Source organism: Ailuropoda melanoleuca, chromosome 1 (genome assembly GCF_002007445.2).
Source record: "Ailuropoda melanoleuca isolate Jingjing chromosome 1, ASM200744v2, whole genome shotgun sequence".
Taxonomy (NCBI): Eukaryota; Metazoa; Chordata; class Mammalia; order Carnivora; family Ursidae; genus Ailuropoda; species Ailuropoda melanoleuca.
The window spans coordinates 146,564-171,850 of record NC_048218.1 but is presented as its reverse complement, the minus strand read 5'-3'; the positions used below and the strand labels follow the sequence as shown (position 1 = coordinate 171,850).

At 44.1% G+C, this 25,287-nt stretch overlaps 1 protein-coding gene across 1 annotated transcript in view; it reads left to right on the top strand.

Moving 5' to 3' along the window:
* DIP2A (disco interacting protein 2 homolog A) overlaps window positions 1–25,287 on the top strand; it is an 87,721-nt gene that overhangs the window by 37,692 nt on the left and 24,742 nt on the right. The window contains 6 exon segments of the mRNA XM_034654093.1: window positions 3,170–3,298; window positions 12,586–12,705; window positions 13,985–14,182; window positions 20,446–20,537; window positions 23,578–23,688; window positions 24,939–25,062. Coding sequence (XP_034509984.1) covers window positions 3,170–3,298; window positions 12,586–12,705; window positions 13,985–14,182; window positions 20,446–20,537; window positions 23,578–23,688; window positions 24,939–25,062 — 774 coding nt within the window.

The following is a 25,287-nucleotide window of genomic DNA, read 5'->3' as shown; positions in this document are numbered from 1 at the left end:
TGCTCCTGATTGCCGCCCTGAGCCTGCTGCCTCTGCGTTGTCTCCGCCTTCGCTCTCTGCCTTGTGAGCACTGTTGCGCAGCCTTTGGCAGGGCAGGGGCTGGGGCTGCAATCGTGGTCTGGCCTTTCTTCTTCCACGTCCCACGTGAAACAACCCCTCAACCCGGAGAGAGACGTCAGGCAAAGCCAAATCATAAAGATGTGTAGATCTTTTCTGAATCATCCAGTTCTTTACAATATTCTTAGAAAGGAGGAATCGCAGACCTTCCATCACGTGCAACCCCATTTGCTGAGCAGCGGTAGTGGCGTGGTTCGCTGTACGCGAGCTGGCACGCGGGGCTCGCGTCCGTTCTGCACGCGCCCCGAACGAGAGCGTGTTTCTCGGGTGGTGGCTCCGCGTTGCCCCCACCCTCATTTTCCTAGATGTGGAGGGAGGACAGAAGGCCAGGCTGCCCCTTGCCTGGGCTGTGACCAGTTTTCTGGACTCCTGTTCATCGTCTCTGCTGGGAGTTCTGCCGAAAACGAGACGGTGCAGCAGCTGCTCCCGCGTCACAGGCGGCTGTTCTCGGTGGGTCCCCGGAGCCTGAACACCCCCAGGCAGCTGCGGGCTTAGGGGCTGAGCTGCTTTCGTGTGAAATCTTGGCCATTTGGCCGCGCTGGGAGTACACTGAATGAGTCTGAGCATCTCTGAGGACACTTCACTGAAGCTCTTCACCTTTTATCTGTTGAGTCAACACAGGAAACCTGCACATGTCTGTCGGGCTTGTGTCTTCTGCCGTGACGTAGCCTCCCTGCTCCCAGCACACAGAGAAGCTGCCACGGGCTCGGGGTAGCGGGGGAGGCTGGGGCTTGAGGACGGAGCCCTTGGGGAAGCAGCCCGCGCAAGCTGTTCTGGCAGCGGCCCTGGGTGTCCAGCGGATGGCTGGTGGTCACTCCCCAGCTGTCCTCGAGGAGGGCTTCAGGGGAGAGCTTGAAACACAGCCTTTGCACTGATCCATTTTTCCTCTGTTTGTCACAGTGATTTGACTTATCGGAAATACACAGATATCTCCAATGTGAGAAAAACAGTCGTTTCTGAATGTTCTGATACCTTATTTCTGCTTCCGGATACTCAGTTCTTGGTGAGATGGTAGAGAGAGTAGAACTGTATCGGCCGTTGCCAAGCTGTTGCAAACCCTGCTTCCTGGTGGGTTAGAGATGAAAGCATATCTAGCACGAGCACCTGGCCACAGCTCAAAACGCGGACTGTCCAGTGGCCGTGGGGTAGGGTCTTTCCACAAAGCCCGTGGCTGTGAGGCCCTGGCTGTGGAGGCTGACAAGGGAGACTCGTTACCGCGTGCACGGAGGACCCCCGACTCTGGCCGGTGTGGCCGCGCCCCTCTCTTCTCCCGTCCCACTTGCTTGGCCTCTCCTGTACGTTGTGTGATCGGTTTTCATAAATTCAAATAGTCTTAACTGTGGATTGTAGCCTTCATATGCTGTGTGTTTGCTGGATATAGTTGACTTGAGTTCCTGAATTGGAAAATACTTATCTTCCCGCTCCTTATTATAAAAACCATCCTTTTAGTTTTTAGCACTGGAGAATTCTTCAGTTTGGACTAAGGAAAGAGATATAGAAAGAGGAAGAATATATTAGGGAAAAAAATTGAGGTACAATATATTAGGTAAAGGTAGTTTTTAAAAAATATATCATTTTTAATTTTGGGTTAAAGAAATCAAATCCATAAAACATTGGGACACAAACGTAAATACCTATATTTAAAAGTAGTATTTTCAGTTATAGCAGTTCATTTTTATTTTGAATATTGTTTATTTTTATATAGTGATTTAAAAACTACTTTGTAGTTAAGGTTACCATTTATGCCTTTCATGAATATTGTTAAAATCACTTACACTTGTTGCTAGACTTGGAAGGTTGGAGAAATTTCTTTGTACACTAAAGGAACTTCATGACAGGCGCACACTTTAAATACCAATTTCATCAACAGTACACTTTCTCAAGGGTTGTGAAACCTCTGTCATTAAGTTAGATTTTTCCAAATGGTGTTTTCTGATATATAGATAGTGAGTTTGGGTTTTGCTTCCATATAATTTCATCTTTCTAATATTTTAAAAAAATTTTAGTTTGCATTTTGCCTAGGCGATGAACTAATAGGTAAACTATCAGAATTTAAAAATCAGAAGCAGCAGAGTGGCCCCTGTGGGGTAGGAACGCACGTCAGAGGACCAAAGGGACTGCAGGCCTATCCCGCTGTCCCTCGTGCAGACGCCGTGCTCACACTCACGCCTCAGCAGCGTCCAGTCAGCTGGCACTCCAGATACGTGTGCGGTTTGATACGGATTAAACCCCAAAATGTGCATTCAGACAACGGAAGGAGTGACTTCAAACATTTTCTGCGTCTAACATCGTTTGTCTTAAACTTTCTCATTAATATCTTGCACTCAGTACTTGACTTAGGTCCCCCAATGGTGAGATGTGTTGATCTGGCCATGGGGATAATTTTTATCTTTCTAGCCTTATTCTTTGAAGCCTGAAAAGGTCTTGTGTCTTTGTGACATCCAGCATACTTTCTGGGGAGTGGGGGGTAGTTTATAGAAGCCTGGCTATTTTTTTATAATACAACAAAAATGGCCTAATGACAACTGATTTAAAATGTGTCTCTGCTTCATTGAGATTTCTTTTTTTTTTTAAGATTTTATTTATTTACTTGTGAGAGGGAGAGAGAGGGGGCAGAATACAGAGGGAGAAGGAGAAGCAGGCTCCCCGCTGAGCAGGGAGCCCGATGCAGGACTCGATCCCAGGACCCCGGGATCATGAGCCGAAGGCAGACGCTCCACCGACGGAGCCCCCCAGACGCCCCCTTCATTGAGATGTCTGACGACAGCTCACTTGTGCCCGTCAAGGCATTGTCGTCGGAGGTTCTGGCCGAGATCCGTTTGAGAACCAAACAGCCATCGTGCACACAGGTGTGCACGGGCTGTGGCTGGGGGTTCAGAGTTCACAGGGTCCTGATGTGTCTCGGTCAACCAGAAAAACAGAAGGAATCGCGATGTCACGTTCTTTGCTCAGAGCTCGGCTGCTGAGGCTTCCATTGAATGGGATTTAAAGAGCAACTTCATCCTCTTGAATCAATAGCCACTTTCATTGGGGGTTTGTTTTCCCAAAGCAGATGTGCGCTCCGCCCCTCCTGATGTCACCACGGGCCTCGTGGAGCTTTCACACTGTGGACGTCCGCAGCTGGCTGCCGTGCGAGGTGTCACTCGGGGCGACAGCGGGAGCGTCCTGGAAACGGCCGGTGGTGAGCATGCTTCCCTTTGTCCTTTTGAAACAGCAGAGCACAGCCCTTCTCTTCGGCTACGGGACACGGCTTCGGTGCCTTTGCCTTAGCAACCCTCAGCCAGCCGCTCGCCGTCATCGTTCAGTGCGCGGGAGCGGAGGCCAGTGTGTGCGGGGGACGCTACTGCAGAGAGCATCATGGGGAGAAGCAGTCAGCAGAGTCTCTGGAATTGGTCAGGTGGGGAACAAGGAGAACAGGACCTACAAAACAGTAGGAAAATGAGAAGCCGTGGGCAGTCTCTCTGTTGCGGACTCTGGGGCCTCAGTATGAGAGCGCCCGGCCTGTGATGCTCTCCGTGCGCACAGCCTGAGAAACGGGCGCAGCAGCAGGCCTGGTTTCTGACCTGCAGGCCAGAAAGGCCAGCACGAGCCTCACAGTGTCCTCATTCATACCATGTCCTTTGGAAACAGTTTCCAGTGTCTTTTATCAAAAGCACGTGAAGTTTTCTTTCCAGTGTACCAGATTAGAATTGCAAAAAAATCCGGGGGATCTTAGATTGAAGGTTTTAACATGTATTTTGATATTCTAAGCAGTAGATCCAATTCTGTCAAGGTCTTTTAGCTCCTTGTCCAGATGCAACAGGAAAATACTGAGTCAGCATGAAGCAGGCTTTCCATTGGTTAGATAGATTTTTTTATTTGATTATATTTTTTTAAAAAAAGAGCTTAGTTGAGGTATAACTGACTTGTAGTCAACTGCACGTATTTAAAGTGTACAATCTTACAAGTCTTAAGATGTGTGTACAGCTGTGAAAACCATCCCTATGACCAAAATAGTGGACACATCCATCTTCCCCCTCTGCCCCTCCCCCTGCACCCCCGAAATAAATCAGTGAATAAATAAAATCTTGGGGCGCCTGGGTGGCTCGGTTGGTTAGGTGTCTAGCTCTTGATTTTGGCTCAGGTCATGATCTCAGGGTGGTGAGATCGAGTCCTGTGAGGGGCCTGTGCCCAGCATGGGGTCTGCTTGGGATTCTCTCTCCCTCTTCCTCTGCCCCTCCCCCTGTCTTGCTCACAGGCTCTCTCTCTCTCTTCCCCTCTCTCTCTCAATTAAATAAATAAATACATCTTTTTAAAAAAAAGATAGTGAACACATCCAGCATTCCTAACAGTTTCCTTGTGCCCCTTTGTAATACCTCCCTTCTGCTCTTTTTGGCTTCCCCCAGGCTTCAGGCAACCCCTGATTTATTTCCTGACATAAAAATTAGTTTGCATTTTCTGGAATTTTATACAGATAGAATCATGCAGTATTTACTCTTAGATTGTCTGTCTTCTGCCTACTCTACACAAGTACTTTGAGATTCACTCATGTTCTTGGATGTGTCAATAGTTCCTTTCACGGATGGGTATTCATTTTATGGATGTGCCGCACTTCACTTGTTCCCTTACTCAGGGTTTTTGGGTTGCCTCCAGGTTTTGGCTGTTACGAATAAAGCTGCTATGAATATTCGTATACAAGTTTTTGTGTCGAAGTATGCTTTCACTTCCTTTGGGTCAATAGCTAGGAATAGAATGGCTGGATCGTATAGCAGGTTTTTGCTTAACTTCCTAGGAAATTGCCAGACCTGTTTCCACAGTGGCCGTACCATTTCACGTTCCCACGGCTGGTGACGAGAGCCCTAGCTCCCCCGTCCTTGCCTGGACGGTGCTGTTGGTCTCTTGTTGTCAGCCACCATACTGGGTGTTAGTTAGCATCTCCCTAGAGACTTAGGACACGGGTCATCTTTTTATCTGCTTATTTGCCATCTGTATGTCCTTTTAGAAGTCTGCACAGATCTTTTGCTTATTTTTTTAATGTCATGTTTTCTTATTAAGTTTTGAGAGTTCTTTATATGTTCTGAATTCAAGTTCTTTATCAAGTATATAATTTGGATTTTCTCCCAGTCTGTGGCTTCTGTTTTTTTCATTCTCTTGACAGTGACTTTCAAAGAGCAGAAGTTACTAATTTTGATGAAGTCCAGTTTACTCATGTTTTCTTTTATGGATCCTGCTTTTGTGTCGTACCTAAGATATATTTTCCTAACCCAAAGTCATAAAGGCTTTCTGTGTTTTCTCCTAGAATTTTATAGTTTCAGGTTTTACATGTGGGTATATGATCCATTTTGAGTTAATTTTAGTGTAAGTACAACATATGGATCAGAGTTTGCTTTTTTACATGTGGATGTCCAGTTGTTCCAACATCATTTGTTATAAGCCCATTCTTTCCCTGCCAAATTTCTGTGGCATCTTTAACAAAAATCGGTAGGCCGTGTACGAGATGATAAATACAGTATATCTGTCCATTTGTTTGGCTCTTATAAAATTTTTTTCAGCATTGTTTTGTAGCATTCAGTGTACAGGTATTGCACCTATTTTGTTAAAATTATTCCAAAATAGATTATATTTGTGATGTTATTGTAAATAGTATTTTAAATTTTTTCCAGTTGCTTATTGCTGGTCTACAGAAATGCAGTTGGTTTTTGTATGTTGGCCTTTTATTAGTTCCAGTAACTTTTTTGGTAGATTCCTTAAGATTCTATATGTTTGGCCATATTGTCTGTGAATATGGTTTTACTTTTCTTTCCAAACTGTGTTTAGGAGCATTTATTTTTCTGGCTTTATTGCAATGTAGGACTCCCACTAGCGTCATTGAGAAATGTTAAAAGAGGATATGACTTATCTTGTTTCCAACTGTAGGGGGAAAGCATCCACTTTTTCACGTCTGAATTGTGATGTTCCAGCTGCGGGTTTTTCAAAGGTGCTCTTCATTAGGAAGTTCTCTTATTTTCCTAATTTGCTGAAAATTTTTGTCATGGTTTTTGTTAAATGATTTTTCTAAAGGGGCGGGAAGAGGGAGAGAGAAAGTGCAAGGGGTGGGGAGGGGCAGAGGAAGAGGGAGAGAGAATCCCAAGTAGGCTCCACACCCACCATGGAGCCCAACAGGGGGCTCAATCTCACGACCTAAGTCGAAATCAAGAGTCGGATGCTTAACCGACTGAGCCACCCGGCCCCCCTGTTAAATGATTTTATTTGATCTATTAAAGTCATATATGGTTTTTCTTTTGTGGTTTGTTAATGTGGTAAATCTCGTGAATTAAGTTTTGAATGTGAAACCAAAGTTAGATTATCAGGATAAACCCCACTTGGTTATCATGCGTAATTATCATGCATAGTGTTTTCTGTGTTATGGATTTGATTTGCTAAGACTTTCTGTTAAGGATTTTGTGCCTATGCTCAAGATACATAGTAGTCTGTAGTTTTTTTGGTTTTTTTTCCTTGTAATATCTTTGTCTGGTCTTGGTATCAGGATAATGCTCATCTCAAAATGAATTGAGAAATGTTCCTTCCTCTTGTACTTTCTAATCAGAGAAAACTGATTTTTCTATTCTTGACTCAGTTTTGTGTTTTTGAAGGAATTTGTTCATTTCATCTGTGCTCTCCAATTTAAGCATAAGTTCACGATATGCCTTTATTTTCCTCTGGTGTATATGAATCAGTGGTTCTGTCCCCTCTTATATTTCTGGTATTTGTAATTTGTGTCCTCTCTCTCTTTATCTTGATCATTCTAGCTAGAAAGTTAATTGAATTTTATTTATCTTTCAAAGAACTGGTTTTGGTTTAATTGTTTTTTTCTATTGTGTTTATTTCAAATCTTATATTTATTCCTATCTTTTTTCTACTTATTTTGGGTTTACATTGCTTTTCTTTTTTTAATTTTTTGAGGTGGAATCTTAGATCATTGAATTTAGACCTTTCTTGTTTCCTAATGAAAGTATTTAGGGGTGCCTGGGTGGCTCAGTTGGTTAAGCGTATGGCTCAATTTCAGCTCAGATCATGATCTGAGGGTCATGGGATTGAACTCTGCCTCAGATTCCATGCTGGGTGTGGAACCTTTTTAAGATTCTCTCCCTCTCTCTCCCCCACCTCTCCCTCTCAAAAAAAAAAAAAAAAAAGGGAATTTAAAGCTATAAATATCCTTCTAACAGCTGTTTTAGCATCCCACATATTTTGATACATTCTTTTCCTTTTTAATATTCAATTCTGGATATTTCCTAACTTACCTCATTCTTTCCATTTTGACCTTGATTTATTTAGAAGTGTGTTGTTTAATATCAACAGATTTCCAAATACTTCAGGTGTATTTCTCTTACTACATTATATAATTCAACTCCTTCTAAATATATTGAAGCTTTTTAAGGACCCAGCACATGGTCTCTTTTGGGTATATGATGCTGTTGTTTAGTTTTTCTGTAAATGACATTTACATCCAGTTAATTAATATATTAGTTTGAGTCTCCTCTCTCCCTACTGATTTTCTGTGTACCTCTTCTCTAACTTGCTGAGAGGGATATTGAATTTCCAACTATAATTGTGGATTTTTCTGTTTGTTTAGATATGTCAGTTTTTGTTTTGTGTATTTTGAAGTTCTATTATTAGGTGCATACATATTTAAAATTGTTCTATCTTGATGAGTTGGCCACCTTATCATTGTAAAATTATCCTTTGTGATATTTCTTATTCTGAAATCTTCTATGTCTGGTATTATTATGGCTGCCTTCAACTATTTGATGAGTATAAGTTACATGGCAAATCTTCTTATCCTTTTACTTTTACCCTACCTAGGTCTTTAAAATTAAAATATGTTTCTTATAATTAGTATTTTATTCATTCTTGCGTTTTTCTTTTAAGCAGACAATCATTTACTTCTTTGGAGTATTTGGACCATTTATAGCCAGGTTTGTTTGTTTGTTTGTTTCTTAAGTATGCTCCACACTCACCATGGAGCCCAATGTAGGCCTGAACTCACGACCCAGAGATCAAGACCCGAGATGAGATCAAGAGTAGGATGCTTAACCAACTGAACCACCCAGGTGCCTCTATAGTCTACTTTAAAGATTTTATATACTTATTTATTTGAGAGAGAGCAGGGGTGGGAGGGGCAGAGGAAGAAAGAGAATCTCAAGCAGACTCCTCGCTGAGTGCTGAGCACCCAACCAGATGGTGGGGGTCAATCCCGCAACCCTGAGATTACGCCCCGAGCTGAAACCAAGACTCGGATGCTCAACTGAGCCACCCAGGCACATCCCTCTATAGTCCCTTTCAATTAGTGATTTGGTTGGGTTTAAATCTATGATCCTGCTGCTCTCTTTTCTCTGTTTGACTCATCTGTTAATTTTACTCCTTTTCCTGCTTTCTTTTGGTTTATATTCTATTCTATATCTACTTTTTTTTAGTGGTTACTGTAGAATTTACAATATGCCTCTTTACCTTATCGCTGTATGCCTTCACATGATATTGTTATATGTACGACCTCAATGTGGCAAAGATAGGCTTTTTAAATAAATGTTATAGGGACCATTGGAAAGCTTGTTGGGAAAAGTTAAACTAGATCCTTTTCCCATAGCACTGAAAAGGCAAAACTCCAAAAGAATCAGATGTCTAAATATAAGAAATGAAGAATAAAATGAAAAAATTGGTGAATTCTCTTTAACTTGGTTATAAGTAAAGGCTTCCTAAATTTAACTAAAAATCTACATGCAATAAAAGTAAGGATACATGAATTTGACTACATGAAACTAAAAAAATTCTTTACATGGCAAAATATCCCCATTAAGAGAGTCATAAGAGTTGACAAATTAAGAGAAACTATTCACAGCATGTGTGATGGGTAAAGCTCTGATGTGTCTAAAATAAAAGACTTTTTAAGAAAGATTTTATTCATTTATTTGAGGAGAGAGAGAGTGAGCATGAGTGGGGGAGGGGAGAGGCCAAGGGAGAAGCAGACGCCCCGCTGAGCAGGGAGCCCGATGCAGGGCTCCATCCCGGGACCGTGGATTATGACCTGAGCCGAAGGCAGACGCTTAACTGACTGAACCCCCGAGGTGCCCCAAAACAGACTTGTAAAAGTAGGAAAAGACCCAAAATCGTGCGGATTGCCAGTCAGCCAGTTGTGGTGTATGGGCTGGCATCCCGCTTTTGTCAATGATGTTTTATTGGCACATCGCCGTGCTCATCCTTCCAATGTCATCTTTGCTGCTTTTGCCCCAGAACTGCAGAGGAGGGTAGTTACAACCAAGACTGTGCTCACTTCCCAGGATGTTTCCTCTCTAGCCCTTTAACAAAAGTTTGCCAACTCCTAGTATAGGAAAATGGGCAAAAAATATGAGCAGCCAGTTCATAAGAAGATATGAAAATAGCTCTTGAGCCCCACGTTCAGCCTGTTTCATGATTAGAGAAATACACTGTTGGCGGGGATTAAACCTCTCTGGGAGAGAAATTGGTAGAATATATGTAGGTCCTTATATGTGGACCCAGCAGTGCCAGTGCAGGAATTTACTCTGAACACACATTTGCAAAAGTAAGGAAATGCCTGTGTGCAAGGTAGTCCTTTGCAGCACTACTGGTAACTGCAAATATCGGAAACTCGCTAGCTCTGCAGCCCTCAGAAAGTGGTCGAGTCACCCTCGTATATGCTCACCGTGTGGTTCAGTGCCGCTGCCAGAGATAATGCGAAAGCTCTCTGACTCGAGACCAGGTGTTTCTCCCGGAGACGTTGATAACTGGAAAAGGAAACAGTAAAAGAGCAGTTATAATACGCCACCTTTGTGTGAGAAACAAGGGAACATAACAAGGCACATATCTGTATAGAAGGGGCACTGGGAGGACAAACCAGAAAGCGGTGAAGTCGGTGGCCCCCTGAGGTGGGTGGGTCGGTGGGTGGAAGGAGTTCAGGAGGGAGTGACATTTCTTTGTGTTTGTCTTAATATAGTTTTGACTTTTAGAAGTTTGTTAATGTAATACAAAATTCAAAGCATAAGCTTGAAGGATGGGAAGAGGGGGATAACCCCTAAAACTGAAAGCAAGTGGGAATAAACCCGGTCGTATTCCCGTGAAGCACCATAGCCACAGCTGAGGGGTGATGGGGAGAGAGGGAGCTAAGTTATGAACGGTGTTGGACGCACACCTGCAGTCTTGGACGAGGTGGGGTGTGAACAGCAAAGAAATCTTGGACTGCCGCTTGTAGGGTTGTATGGGTAGAGCACTTTGGAGATTCTCTTATGTGCTCACATGATGGTATTGTGCGAAGGTGTTGTTGGGAGCCAGGGTTCTCACTGCGGAAGAAAGGATGTCCAACTATGAGTGGGGAAGACACGAAGGACCCCGTGGGGAAGATCAGGATTAGAAGTATTGTGTGGACTAAGATCTGAATATGTATCTGTTTATACTGTCTGTGTGCACCTGCACAGTGACATACAGGGGTGTGTGTGTGTGTGTCCACGACTACACGCATGTGTGTGCATGTACACTTTTTAGCTCTGTGTTTCAAAAGTAGCAAAGACACTGCAGTAGCAGGGAGCACACTTAGTGGCCAGATCTCAGTCTTCAACATCGGTCCCGCTCAGAAGGACCAGGGCTCCTTAGAGAAATAGCTGATTCCAGGGCTGGGGCAGGGTAGCATAAAATGACTGAAACATGGCAGAATGGACAGCAGAGCTTAAAGAAAATGATGGAGGCACATCACCGATCAACTTGCATGGGATCCCACTGGCTAAATGTGGGACAATTTGTGCATCAAAATAGTTAAGAACAATAATGCCTTTTTAAAATAAGATTTCTGTATTAATTTGAGAGAGAGGAGTGACAGAGACGGCAGGAGGAGCAGAGGGAGAGACGCTCAAGCAGACTCCCTGCTGAGCATGGGGCTCAACCTGGGGCTCGATCTCATGACCCTGAGATCATGACCTGCACTGAAACCAAGAGTCAGATGCTTAAGCAACTGCGCCACCCAGGTGCCCCCGATCCATAATGCTTTCTAATAATTGATCAGTTACTGAGTCATTCCTGATGATTGATAGATAACAGAATGTCAACAGGTAAATTTAAATGGGGCGCTAATGTTGGGAATAATTTTGCAGCCGTTGCAGTAAAAGCTGCTTCTGACGAGAATGATCCAGTGGCTGTTAAAAGCAGGGAGAAGGTTCCGCTAGGGTCGGGTACTTGTGTGGTCTTGAAGTGTCTCCTCACACTGCACATTAGTTGCAGAAGAAAAGAGTGACAGTATCGTGTAGAAGTGGGGCAGCATTTGGGGTGAGGAGGACCTGTGTCCGTGAGGCTGGGTGGGTGGGTGTCGCGTCTGTCTGGACGTGGTGTTGGCTAGCACTTCGGCCGGGAGAGCAGCACCCGCATGGAATCATGAGAAAACCTCAAGCAAACTCAAAATGAGGTATGTTCCACTTCATGGGGAAAAAGAACTGTGTTCTTTCAAAATGTCAATGTCATAAAGGACGAAGAATGTTCCAGACCCGTGGAGACCAGACAGGTGATGACCCAGTACGGTGCTTGGTTTGGGAACGTGACTGGCTGCACCCTGGAGGACGGGCGTGCTGTGGAAGGACATGGGGCGCCGGCCGCCACGCTTGCACTTGGCCTGTGGGCTGTGTGTGAGGCTCGGGCCCTGCTCCCCTGTGCTCCCCGGCAGTACTGCCACGGGCGCCCGTGGCTCTCCTCCCCGCACTGACGAGAGCAGCCGCAGCCTGGCCACCGCTCTGGCTCCGTGGCGTTGGACGTGTTCCTGCTTGTTCTCACCCAGCAGATGGCGAGCTGCCATTCTGCTGACTCTGCATCTCCCAGAACAGTTTCTGGGTAGTTCTGAGGACACCAAAGAACTTTTAGTGCATGTGGCTTAAATCTCGTGATATCGACTATGTTAGAAGTTAAAACGAAAGATTTAAAAAATATTTACTATCCATTTAAAAATAGCAATAAGAAATTCATCACATCTTCACGTAAGTAGCACATATTTATGAAAAAGTTTCTGCAACAAAGATTTGGCCAGAAGACTGGGCTTGCTTTCCACGTTGCCAGTCTCCCTCACGGCTGGCCTCATGGAAACACCTGGGCCCCGCGCCTCGTCCCCATTCAGTGCGTTGTGACTCACGCACCGTGGGGCCTCTGGAAGACCCACCATGCTCTGTGAGGAGGGAGGGAAGGGCAGTGACACCCCCATGGGCCCCCATGAACCCCCTGAAAGGGTCTCTGGACCACTTTGAAGATCACTAGCTTAAAAAAAGTTCAAGTTCCCGGAAGACCTTCAGTGAATATTTGTTGAATGAATTGATGAATTCCAAAACGACTGCACGATGGGGCCAGTGCGCGGTGGGATTTATGAGTTCCAGCATGTTTGCCTTGTTGGTCGCTGAATCCCGTCTTCACGTCCTGTCTCCAGAGGGTTGGCAAGCTCTGGGCTCAGCGCTCCTCTTCCCGTGGCAGGTGTTCCTGTGAACAGCAGAGTGTCCTCCAAGATCCAGCAGCTTCTCAACACCCTGAAACGGCCGAAGCGCCCTCCGCTGAAGGAATTCTTTGTGGATGATTTTGAGGAACTGTTGGAAGGTGAGAGATCTTGGGTGGGCTCTCGTGTCTGTGTGAACAGGGTGGCTGTCCTGTGCAGGGTTGTGGGCAAATGTGTGTCGTGTGTGGTCACACCACCGGTGACGTTACGACACCACCGAGTGACCCTCCATCTGTTCCCAGCCCTGGGGTCACCATGTGTCACGTCACGTGAACCGGGAGAAAACGCTTCGCTCATGGTTAAGGGACTTAACATTTCTCTGTGCCTCTGGTCCAGTGCTTAGTACTTTACAAGAATACTCCTAAGGTTTCATTTTATTTACTGTTATTTCAATTTTTTTTTTTAAGTAGGCTCCATGCCCATCGTGGGGCTTGAACTCAGCATGCTGAGACTGAGAGTCACGCGCTCCACCAACTGAGCCAAGACAGGCACCCCATTATTTCAATTTTTATTTGAACTTTAAATCTGAAATACTTGTCTTCCCATGGTTTTAAAGTATATTTTTAGCATGGTTTTGGCCCTTTTTCAGAAATTTAGTCTCTCATTTACGAGTGAGATATACATTTAGGAAAAAAGAATATAATCTATTTTTAGGAGAAAATTACCAAGAAGCAGAAAGAAGTATAAATCTATAGGAAAGGAACAGAAATAAAGCCTAGTATGAGGTACGGGCATGTAATTGTGTTCGAGCCGCAGGGGCGCGTGGCCGGCTCACCCCCTGCCCTCTCGTGCCTCTCCTGTGCAGTGTTGCTACCCCACTGACCACGGCCAGGCGTCTCCTCCTCACTGAGGCTGACACAACTTTTAGGGCATTGTTTTCTCCTTTATAATGCGATAACGCCTTTCAGAGTCCAGTGGTGGAAACTGTCTTCGGCAGTCTTTCTACACTTGGGCAGATGCTGGTTATGTAGCCGTTGGAGATGTAATCGATTTTACTCTATTTTTTTCTTTCAACATGGTGATGGTTGTTTTGAGTGCCGAAATTGAGAGGTGATTCTACTCACTTTCATCCTTTATAAGTGGGACTAGTGCCTGCCCCTCAGGTGTCGTCATCGGCCATCACCCCACGGAAGCCTCAACCGTGCTGCAACCGTGCCGGGGACTGTCCCATGGGGTCGCGGTGACAGTGTCCGGCACTATCCATGACGTATCTCCATCTGTCGTTTGGTCCGTTGGTCTGTGACTATTCTAATGATAAGGAAATCTAAACAAGTTATTGTAATCTTCTTACAGTTGGTATTTTTTAAGAGAATGCTTAAAAACAGAATGCGTGCATGGTACTATGGAATGCTGATTTTTAAATTTCAATTTTTCTTACAGTGCAGCAACCAGACCCAAATCAGCCAAAGCCTGAGGGAAGCCAGATGGTGGTGCTGAAAGGGGAACCTCTGGCTGTGGGGGTTCCCTGGCCCCCGTCCCTGCTGGCCGCCTTGCAACGGTGGGGTACGACGCAGCCCAAAGCCCCCTGTCTGACCGCCTTGGACACGGCTGGGAAGGCCATCTACACCCTCACCTATGGCAAGTGTCGAAAGCAGTCGGGCTCTGGTTTAGCTGTAAAATGTTACATGTTGTACAGCATAGACATAGAGAGCTTCACGAACATGCTAGGACAATTCCCGAGAAACCAACACAACTGTCAGAACAACAGAACATTGCCTCACTCCAGGTGCCCCTCCTGGACCACTGCCCCTTCCTCCCAGCAGAGGGGACGCCTCACTGACTGATGGCGACCAGCCCCTGCTCTGGTGTCGAGGTTCACATCTAAATATGCATCTCTGAACAATGGAATTTAGTTTTGTCTCATTCTGAACTTTGTATAAATGGAATCATACAGTATGTATTTTTTTGTGTTTGGCATCTTTTGGTTCCGTATTATATTTTTATGTAACACAGATCATAAGCATCTGGCTTGATGCGTTTTCACGGAGAGAATATACTCCTCTGACTAGCGTTCAGCTCCCGAGCCTTTCCAGGTGCCCAGGCCCCTTGTGTCCCTTCCAGTACATACATCCTCACACTTACGGCTGGACTGGCCTGAGGCCTGTCAACACTTCTGGCTTTCCCTGTCTCCAAGTTTTATGTAAATGGAATTATGCGAAAGGCGTTGTGTGTCTGCATTCTTTTGTGCAGCATTGTTCAGGAGACTCAGCCATGCTGTTGTGTGAAGCTCATTGATGGATGTGACTTGATTGTATGAACACGCCAAAAATTATTTGCATACCCTACAGTAGATGGACGTTTGCACTGGGGCTATTGTGTATGGTGCTGTTATGAACATTCTTAGGTGAGTCTGTGCTGGGCATAAATGCACACGTACAAGCCCTGTGTTTGGCATTAGGACGCACTGTTACTCGTGTCCAGACTGCGTGTGCGGACTTACAGTTGTTCCACGCCCTTGCCAACACTTGATATTGTCTGTTTATTTCATTTTAGCCTTTCCTGGAGGTGTGTTGTGGTGTCTAGTTATGGTGGTAATTTATTTGCATTTCTCTGGTGCCTAATGATACTTTTTGTGTATTTATTGGATGTTTGAATATCCTCTCTTATGTACTATCCAAATCTTTGACTCGTTTTTCTATTTGGTTGCTAATGTTTTCTTCTCTGTATGTTTCAGATACATGTCTTTTGTCCGATTTCTTTTGCAAATGTCTTCTTCCACTCTGTGGACTGTCTTTTAACACTTTTATTTGTGGCTTTAGATAAATGAGAAGTCTTAATTAGTCGAATTTTTTTTTTAAAGATATTATTTATTTATTTGACAGAGATAGAGACAGCCAGTGAGAGAGGGAACACAAACAGGGGGAGTGGGAGAGGAAGAAGCAGGCTCATAGTGGAGGAGCCTGACGTGGGGCTCGATCCCATAACTCCGGGATCACGCCCTGAGCCGAAGGCAGACGCTTAACGACTGCACCACCCAGGCGCCCCTTAATTAGTCGAATTTATCTATCTATTTATTTATTTTTTCCCTTTATTTTAGTGCTTTTTTGTCCTGTTTGCCAAGCGTAAGGTCACAAAGATATTTTCCTACTTTTCATCTAAAACCTTCCTTTACTTTTCATATTTAGGTGTCATGATCTATCTTCAGTTTAGTTTGTGTGGTGTGATGTTGGAATCATTTTCTTGCTTGCGAATGTCTCACTGACCTAGTCCCATCTACTGAAAAGGCAGTCCTCCCTGGCCGGTCAGGTGAAAGGGCGTGTGTGGGTCTGTGGCTGCCCTCGTGCTCTTTTGTCTGTCTGTTGTCTGTCCGTGCTCCCTGAACTGCTACAGCGTTAGGAGTCCTGGTGTCTGGTGTAGACGCCCTACAGCTCTGTGATTGTTCCTTACTGTTTTCTTGACCTTTCGTGGCTCTTTGCATTTCTCAGCCGTCTTTACAATCAGTTTGTCAATTTCCAGGAGGATTCCTGCTGGCATATTGATTGGCACTGCATTGCTTCTGTAGTTCAATCTGAAGAGAATTGATCCCATGACAATTACGGAATCTTCCAGTTCAGGACTGTGAAATATTTCCCCTTATTTCAAGGCCCCCTTTAATTTCTTTCGTTAATGTTTTATACTTTAAAGTACAGAACTCTTGAGTGTCTTTCATTAGATTGATTCCTGTTGTAATGGAATGATTAAAAACTTTTTTCTGATCATTTGTTGCTTGTATATAGAAGTGCAATTGATTTTTTAAACGGTCATTTTTGAAGAGATTTTGTTTATTTATTTGATAGAGAGCACAAGCAGGGGGAAGGGCAGAGGGAGAAGCAGACGCCCCGCAAGGAGCCTGATGCAGGACTCGATCCCAGAACCCTGGGACCGTGACCTGAGCCAAAGGCACAAGCTCAACCAACTGAGCTTCCCAGTCACCCCTAAATGGTGATTTTGTATCTAATAATCTCATTAAATTAACTTCCCTCTTATTTTTCTGTTTATTAATTAGGAGTTTGTCCATATATCTTTTGGATATCTTAGTTCAAAATCATGTCATCTGTGAACAAAGACAGTGTTATTTTGGCCTTCCCGATACTTACGCCTTCTATCTTTTTCTTGCCTCACCGAGGAGCTAGAACTGTCAGCACAGTGGTGGGTAGTGGCATTCTTGCTTCCTTCTCCACCTTTGGTGGAAAGCTTTGGGTCACGAAGGATGGTGTCTGCTGTAGTTTTTTTGCTTGTTTTGTGGTAGAATTCTTTGTCAGATTAAGGAAGTTCCCTTCTATTCCTAGTTTTCTAGGAAGTTTTTTTTTTTTTATCATGGATGGCAGTGAATTTTATAAAACACTTTTCTGCTTTGTCAAGATGATCATATCTTTCTCTCTCCTCCCCACTTAATTTAATGAATTCAGATGTTAAGCAGCCCTTGCATCCCTAGAATTAATCCAACTTCGCCATGATATCTTTTTAACAAATGTCTGAATTTGATTTAGCCAGTATTTTCTTTAGGATCTTTGCATCTGTGTTCATTAGAGCTCGGTCTATAATTCCTCAGTAAGGAGCTCACTGCCTGCTGTGAGGAGTGGGGTCTGCTCACAGACCCCGCCTGTTGAATTCGGGTCTCTCTCTCGTCCTTCTGGGACTTTGATTACGTTTATACGTTTTTTTGAATCCTGTATAGCCTTAATGTTCTTTTTTATATTTTGTATTCTTTTCTATATATTTGGTTGTTCCTTGAACAATGCAGGGATTAGGGGTGCTAATGCCTGCACGGTTGAAAACCCAAGTATGTTTTGACCCCCCAAAAACTTAACTACTGCTAGTCTGCTGTTGATCAGAAGGCTCTTACAAACAATGCTGCTAGGAACATTCTGGAGTGTCCCACCTGGTACATAAGCATGCATTTTTGTAGGATATGTACTTTGGAGTGGAAGTGTTGGGTCTGGGATTATGCATATTTTCACATTGATCAGATAATGCCAAACGTTCCCAGTTTGCACTTAGTTGAGCCGTGTGTCAGCCCCACCTGTTTCCCATCGTCAGGCTTCCTGTAGCTACTTGGGTGAGAATATGGTAGTCATATTTCATTTTGGTGTTAATTTGCATTTTCCCGATGACAAAGTAGATTGACATCTTTTCCTGGTTTTTTTTGTTGTTGTTTGTTAATCATTTGGGTTTTCTCTTTTGTTACATACTATTGAATCTTTTGCACATTTTTTATGTAAGGTTATTTGTGGGGATTTTTGGTGTGTTCTGGATACCGGTACTTGTCAGTGACATGTGCTGCAAGGATCCCCCACTGGGAGCCTTCACCTTCTACTCCTGACCAGTAGCTTAGTGAGCAGAAGCTCCGCCCAAACCTCACCTTTTCATTCATGGAGAATGCTTCCAGAGTTCTCCTTAAGGACTCTCCATACGCCAAAATCATGAAGCTTTTCTGTTGTCTTGTAGTAGCTCTGCTGTTTTGCCATTCACATTCAGATCTACCAAATCCACTGGGAATGAGTGTTGCGTACGGTATGGGGATAGGTCCCAGGGTCCGTTTTTCAGGAGGGAGAGCCATCTGTCCCATTCTCGTTCCCACAGGGATGCTACCCTTCTCCAGGGCGCCTGTGTCATAGATGGAATTGTCCACACATGGTGGGGCTGTTGCGGTTCTTTGTTTTATCCCATTGAGTTATATACTACCCTTACGCCAGGACCGACTTCCTGAATTACTCTGGCTCTGTAGTAAGTCTTGACATCTATGGGGGAAGTCTCCCCCTCTTGCCTCGTTCTTCAAGACGGTCTCAGCTGTCCTTGCACTGTGTATCTTGGTGTCTCAGGGTCCGTTTTAGGGTCCAGTTGTCCAGTGCACAGATACTCTGAGCAGTTTTTAAATGGACACTTCTGCATTATTGAGTCTTCCAGTGCATGACATAGTATGACCCTCCGTTCATTTGAATCCTCGCTTTATCTCAGTGATGTTTTATAAGTTTTTGTTGTGAGACTGCATAACACTTATTCTTAGGTATTTGGCATGTCTGTTTTAATCTTATTGTGAATATTATCATTAAAAATTTTTGCATAATGTTTATTGCTGGTATATAGAAATCAAATAGTCTTTGTGTACTGTTATGTCTGGCATCCTTGCCAATTTCAGTTATAAGAGATTCATAATGTACACAGTCACATCATCTGCAAATAATGACAGTTTTGTTTCCAACTGTTTGCCTTCTCTCTCCACCCCTCCCCCTTACTGCATTGGCTAAGACTTTCAGTAGAAAGGCAGATGTTCTCCGCTTCTTTCTACTTCCCCCGGGAAAGCTTTCAATATCTGACCATTAATTATGACATTTCCTATAGGACTTTTAAAGGTGGACTTTATCACTTTAAGGAAATTTCCTTTCATTGTGGATTTAAATCATTTAAAATCCTGAACGATTGTTAAATTGTTTTACCTTTTTTCACCTTTGTTAATGTGGCAAATTATGTTGATTTTCTGTTAAAACTTTTTGCATTCTTTTTTTTTTAAGATTTACTTGTTTATTTTAGAGAGAGGGAGTGAGTGCGTGAGAGTGGGGGAGGGGCAGAGGCAGAGGGAGAGAATCTTCAAGCAGTCTCCATGCTGAGTGGGGAGCCCTAGGCAGGGCTCGGTCTCACCACCCCGAGATCATGATCTGAGCCCAAACCAAGAGTCAGATGCTCAACCGACTGAGCCACTGAGGTGCCCCAGAACTGTTTCCATTCTTTACATAAACTGACTTGGTCATGATGCGTTATTCTTTTTGTATATAGCTGGATTCAGTTTGAAAATCTGGATGTATTACAGTTATCAACATCTTGAATTGACCTTTGTATGTAGACAAAGGCAACAGTGTTTTGAGTTGAATATTTTTTTTCTCACTGGTTTCTCAGGTCTCACAGTTCATTTATTTCATAATGTTGTACCCAAGTTTAGTTTTATTTACCGTGAAGTCTGAGCACCTACTCGGGGCATGGCTGCTCCAGCTGCCTGTGGTTCTTCCCCAGGGGTTTGAAAGAGGCTGAATCATGACTCTTCTGTCACGTCTTCGGTGCTGCGAAGGGTGGATGTGGAGGCTGCTTTGGGTGTTGGGGATGGACTCCAGTTTTTCTGTCGTCCTACACCATTGTCACCCCTGCCTCAGTCTACCTCCCCAGAGGCCTTTCGTCTTCCTTCCCTTCCCTTTGTTTCATCTTCTGTCTTCCTCGGTGATGCTCTCTTTTGTTGAGCATTCACGGCTGGGCTCTGTACACGAGACTGCATGCCGGAGGGGATGTGTGCTGGGCGGAACCTGCTAGGGCTCAGGGCCGCGTCCTGGAGGGCCAGCTGCTCTGGACAGGTGACTGACGTCTGCTGGACGGTCTTCTCTTGAGTGAAGACTGGAGATGGCGGTAGGACCCAGCTCATGAATTATAAAGGTTAAATGAATTCTATGCCACTCATAATAAGGGATGTAACTAAGAGATATTTAATGACGTGAAAATGCATTCAAAATGCAATGGTGACTGAAAAAAGCAGAGTTCCTTGAAAATTGCACATACATGTATGTATGCTTGCGTGTGTGTGTACATACATAACAAAAGAATGCTGACTTTTTTCTGTTAGCTTTTCTATGTTCTAAATTTTCTATAATAAATTCCTGTTCTATTTTTGTATTAAGAAAAATAAATGTATAAGTTATGTTTAAGAGAAAGCTATGATGTTCATTACAGCATTGTGCAAAACAGTTACCAGTTGGAAACTACCTGAATTTCCAGTAATAGAGTGATGGTGCATTATGGGGTATTGTGATTGCTGCATTAAAATGTTAATTATTAGTTTCTTAAATTTTACATTGCTTAGTATTTTTATTTTATTTTAGGCAAACTTTGGAGTCGGAGTTTAAAACTAGCTTATACTCTACTTAATAAACTGACTAGTAAGAATGAACCACTACTTAAACCTGGAGACAGAGTAAGTAACTAGATTACAACTTACTGGAGTGAACAGAAACAAATGCTAAGACTATGTCTCATTGAAATCAGTATTCCGTCAGTTGGTTAGACTTACAGCATTAATACAAAGGATTTAAAGTCAGCAAAGAAAAGTATTAAATATGGACAAAATTTACGATGATATACGTACGATGATGGTTCTTTTCATTCTTCGTTGCTCAACCACTGACTCTTTGACTTCATATCTATTGATTTTAGTAAAAATATTAATATTAATAAAAATTAGGTCCCCAAAGCTTAAGTTTCATGAGAAAACGTTGACCTTACTTGGAAATTCATGTCTTCCTCTCACCCCTGTGGTCAGGCAGCCCCCTCTTACCTCACTGCTGAGGTAGAACGTGAAGGGGGCTGGGGACGTATTTGTTCCTTGTACTGTGCAGTGGCCACATGGGGCCGCTTAAATTAACCACAATTAAATAAAATAAAAAACTTAGTTCCTCAGTCACCCGAGCCACATTTCAAGGGCTCGTGACCCACGTGTGGCTAATAGCTACCACATTCGGTAGCTTGGAGATAGAACATCTCCGTCATCGTAGGACATTCTGTTGGTGAGCACGGCTCTGGGCAAACTGAACCAGACGTGAGGAGCACAGGTGGACCAGAACGTCCAGGATGGAAGGCAGGACAATCCACAGTGAGACCCCTAGTGAGAGGGACTGTTGTGGTCAAATCACCCCACAGCAAAACTGTAAGTTTCAGAACTCTTTGAGTGTCCACTCTTTAAAAAGAACCAGTCACCAAGGACAACTGAAGAACGTGAAAGAAAACAACTGACAGGCAAAGAAAAGAAAACCAAGAAAAGGGGAAGTTTGGGGGTGGGAGGAGGAAACAAACATGGAAGAAAGTCACATACAGAAAAGAAATTTTTTAAAAATTAGTGTTAATATCCCTGGAGAACTAAGGTGAAGATATTGCTCCATTAATCAAGGCAAAGATGCTAGTGGGGAAGGCTGAGAGATGGAAACCGGGAAGGGCAGATAGTGCAAAACCAAGTCTTGGTCAAGAAGGTCTGGCGTCCGGCTGGTAGGAGTTCCAGACAGGAAAGGGCACAGAGAGTAGAGAATTTTGAATGGTGGTAGTAATGCCCGTCAACATCCTGGAGCTCGAGAGTGAGAGGGCCGGCAGCAAAGCTCCTCACTGCTGACTGAGCAGGACCAGGGTGCAGAAACAAGCCTCCGAGCTTCCAGGGGGCCGGGAGCGAGCTGCAGCGCAGCCTAAGACGACAGAGGCCCCAGGCCGGGGTAGGCTGCTGGGCACCTGGTAAGACTTAGGACAACCTGACGGTTGGTTACTTAGAAAATAGTCTCGAAGGGTATTGGACACATCTGGAGGAGCATGTTAGAGCAGATTGGCCGGCGGATGCATGGACAGCAAAGCAGGTGGATGTGGTAGCCGTTACCATTGGTGGTGACTCGTCTGTAAAAACAAGAACAGCCCGAGAGTGGGACCCGATACGTTGTGCTTTAGATGAACCTGCAAGAGTCCCTGATTTATGTTGTGCTTTAAAACGACTCTAAGAATCACCAATTTATTTTTCTTGAAGAAGATTGCTGCAGAGGCAGAGACTTCCAGATACCCTCTGACTCATGAGAGAGTCCATGAGTTAGGTTAATTATGGGGCCGTCACAGACAGGATCACAGGGAATGAGCTACTTATCAGATGTGGGTGGCAAATCCATTGTCCTGTGGTAAATAGAGTTTATGAAAGTGAACAAGCACAACTCTTTATAACAAATTCTCTAGAAATGTTTCTATACCAAGCATCTAGTCTCAAAGCTGTGGGTCACTATTAGTATCAACTTTAAAGGAGAGCGTTGCCTTTCTCAACAAATTAACTTGTTAGAAACTGGATTTCCAGACCTCAAGGAGAGAATACAGGTGTAGCTTAAGTTGTGTCTTACCAAGTGTTTATTCAGCCATCGTTTTGTGTTCTCAGGGCCTGGTGTTAACATCTGTGATCCTGGCTTAATCACTTGTGGTTTCAAGCACACTTACTACAATATTTGGGGCTTATAAAAATCTCGTTCCATAAAAAGCTTTTAATTTTACCCGATGTTGTAAGAAATGACAGCTGCAAGGATGGGGGAAGAGAAAGGCAGGAACGAAGAGCGTTGGGAGTTCATCTACAATAAAAGGAAATAAAATCAATACTGAGACATTTTCAAAAAATAGAATATAGCAGTGTAAGCATAATATTTAAAAATATGAGAGCAAATAGCAAAAGGAAGATGTAAGATATTTTTAAAGAGGTTGCCTTGGGGAGTGAGGAGGGGTGGGGCTTGGGGTATTGTTTTTCATTAGTACTTTTGTCATCTTAAATCCTGTGTTTTTAAAATGTTTTTGATAAAAATAAAAGTGTAAGATGAATAAAATAGAGCATGTAACTTCAACAGTGGCCGCATGGGGACTAGGTGGTGTACCAGGGGGCTCCGCGAAAGGAGCAGTGGTAGGGGTCTCAGCTGAGGGGTCTGGAGCCCTCCCCCCGCTTCCCATCAGGACATTGGAGTCTTGAGTGAAGATCTCTTCAGCTAAAACTTTGGTGTTAGGGTTTTATCTTCGGGAAGATATTTTGGGTGTAACGTGGTTCCGTGCCCACTCTTCCTGTTGCTGTGGGTGTTTTTCACCTGGGCTGACGGATGTGGGCGGTGTGTCCCTCTAGGGAGCCTCAGTTGCAGCTGCCCAGACAGGCAGAGTGCTCGGAGCCATGTCTCCATCCCACACCACACTTGTCGCACTGCCTCTAGGCACAAACGTTCTAAATCATTTTGTTGCTCGTAGAATAAAGACCTCGACCTGAAAACTATTTATGAAAAGTTACATGGCTGAGGAAATTCAAGGACCAAGAATTAGCTCCCAAATTACATTTTCCGAACTAAATTTGAAAAGCTGTAAGATGATCTAAAATGTCCAAATTCCATCTAATCAGCAGGGGTTCTAAACGTTGAGATGACTGCGTCATTTGTGAGTGGATCTCATGGTTTTCCTTTGTACCGTTGTAGGTGGCCCTGGTGTTTCCGAACAGTGACCCTGTGATGTTCATGGTGGCATTTTACGGGTGTCTCCTGGCAGACCTGGTTCCTGTCCCCATAGAGGTGCCGTTAACAAGAAAGGTAGCTAACGCGGTCGGGGCCGTGGGGCCGGTCCCGTGAAGTTCTCTTTGGAACCTGACGCACAGATTCTCCGTGTCTCATGTCGTCTTCCTGGCAGCCAGGCGCTGTTCGGAGTGAAGAGAGGAATGCAGGCAGGCTGGGACTTGAGAGAGTGTGAGATGCGGAGACGGCCACGGTTCCGCTGTCGTGTGTGTCTTGTTGTGAGTGGGACTTTAGAAGCTGTAGACGGAGCTCTTACGCCATCCCTGTGAACTTTTCAGAACAAATAGTGCGCGTTTTTTCCTCTGATGGATAGAATTTATGATTTGATGAGATTTTGTTAAACTGTCTCTCAAAACCACACGTATGGAAATAATTTTCATTTCTTGGGCATGAGTAGATTGCGCCGTGACGTATTGTAGCCCCTTCTCAGTGACAGTTCTGAGTACGCAAGATGGGAATTTGCTTGCTTTTCTGTCTGCTTACATGATAGCAGTCAGCAGTCAGTGTTACTGACAAATGATTAATGTGGGGGACTTGCTGATGTTCTGGGTAGCTGTTACGTTTCCAGTATAAATGTCAGTAATCTGATTATTGAAAAAAATTATTTTAGGAGTAGGCAAGACATGTATTTTAGAAAATTAGTGTTTTCTACCCTATCAGTGTTCACGTAGTTAAAGTAAGCATCGTCAGCAAGAAAGACTCCAGAATCCCAAAAATGAAGTTTGAAATAAAGCCAGCAAATCCCAAAGGGTAATAGATGATAAACACATATTTGAATACAGAGATACTTCAGAAAAAGCGAGAGATTTGTCAGACTTGCAGGAAGAAAGTGACAAAACGTTACTAAGGGACATGTACAAAAGAAGCGTTGACTGGAAGGAAATGTGCATTTCTGTGGGAAATAAGTAATTGTGTTAAAGTTTGCCCCCCCAGATTAATCTGCAAATTTTAAACGTGACTCAAGTGCCGATTTCTATGCTATTATTTTTGGAGTTTATTAAAATGCTGCTAAATGTCATTTGCAAGAAAACACTGAGAAATTAGCCCATTATCCGGAACTTTCTATCTCATTGCGAAAATATATCTTTTAAATTTAAAAATGATTACATTTTATTTTCATGAACATACAGTCTGTACCCATATAGGATTCAGTTGTAGAAACTTACGAGGGCAAACGAAGATGAAGGACTCCGCTTTCTGGGAGTGGGCGGGAGCGGTGCAGGGCCCTCTGTGGCGGCCCCGTGAGCGCCTGGCTGTGTTTTCTGCAGGACGCTGGCAGCCAGCAGGTCGGCTTTCTGCTGGGCAGCTGTGGCGTCGCCCTGGCCCTGACCACGGACGCTTGTCAGAAAGGCCTGCCCAAGGCACAGACTGGAGAGGTGGCGACTTTCAAAGGTAGGCCCCCAAGGGCAGGGGGGTGTCTCCAGCAGGAGTGAGGTCCTTGCCAGAGGCCTGTGCGTCTGGCTCCCTCTCCGATTCAGAGTCTGTACCTATGCTGTTCGTTTTGGTGGTCACTGGTCAGAGGCACCTACTGAATTAAGTACAAATTAATACAAAGTGAACGGGACGGAGGCTTGTGTTTCCCAGGTTCGCAGTAGCCGGTGGCTGTGTGATGGGTGC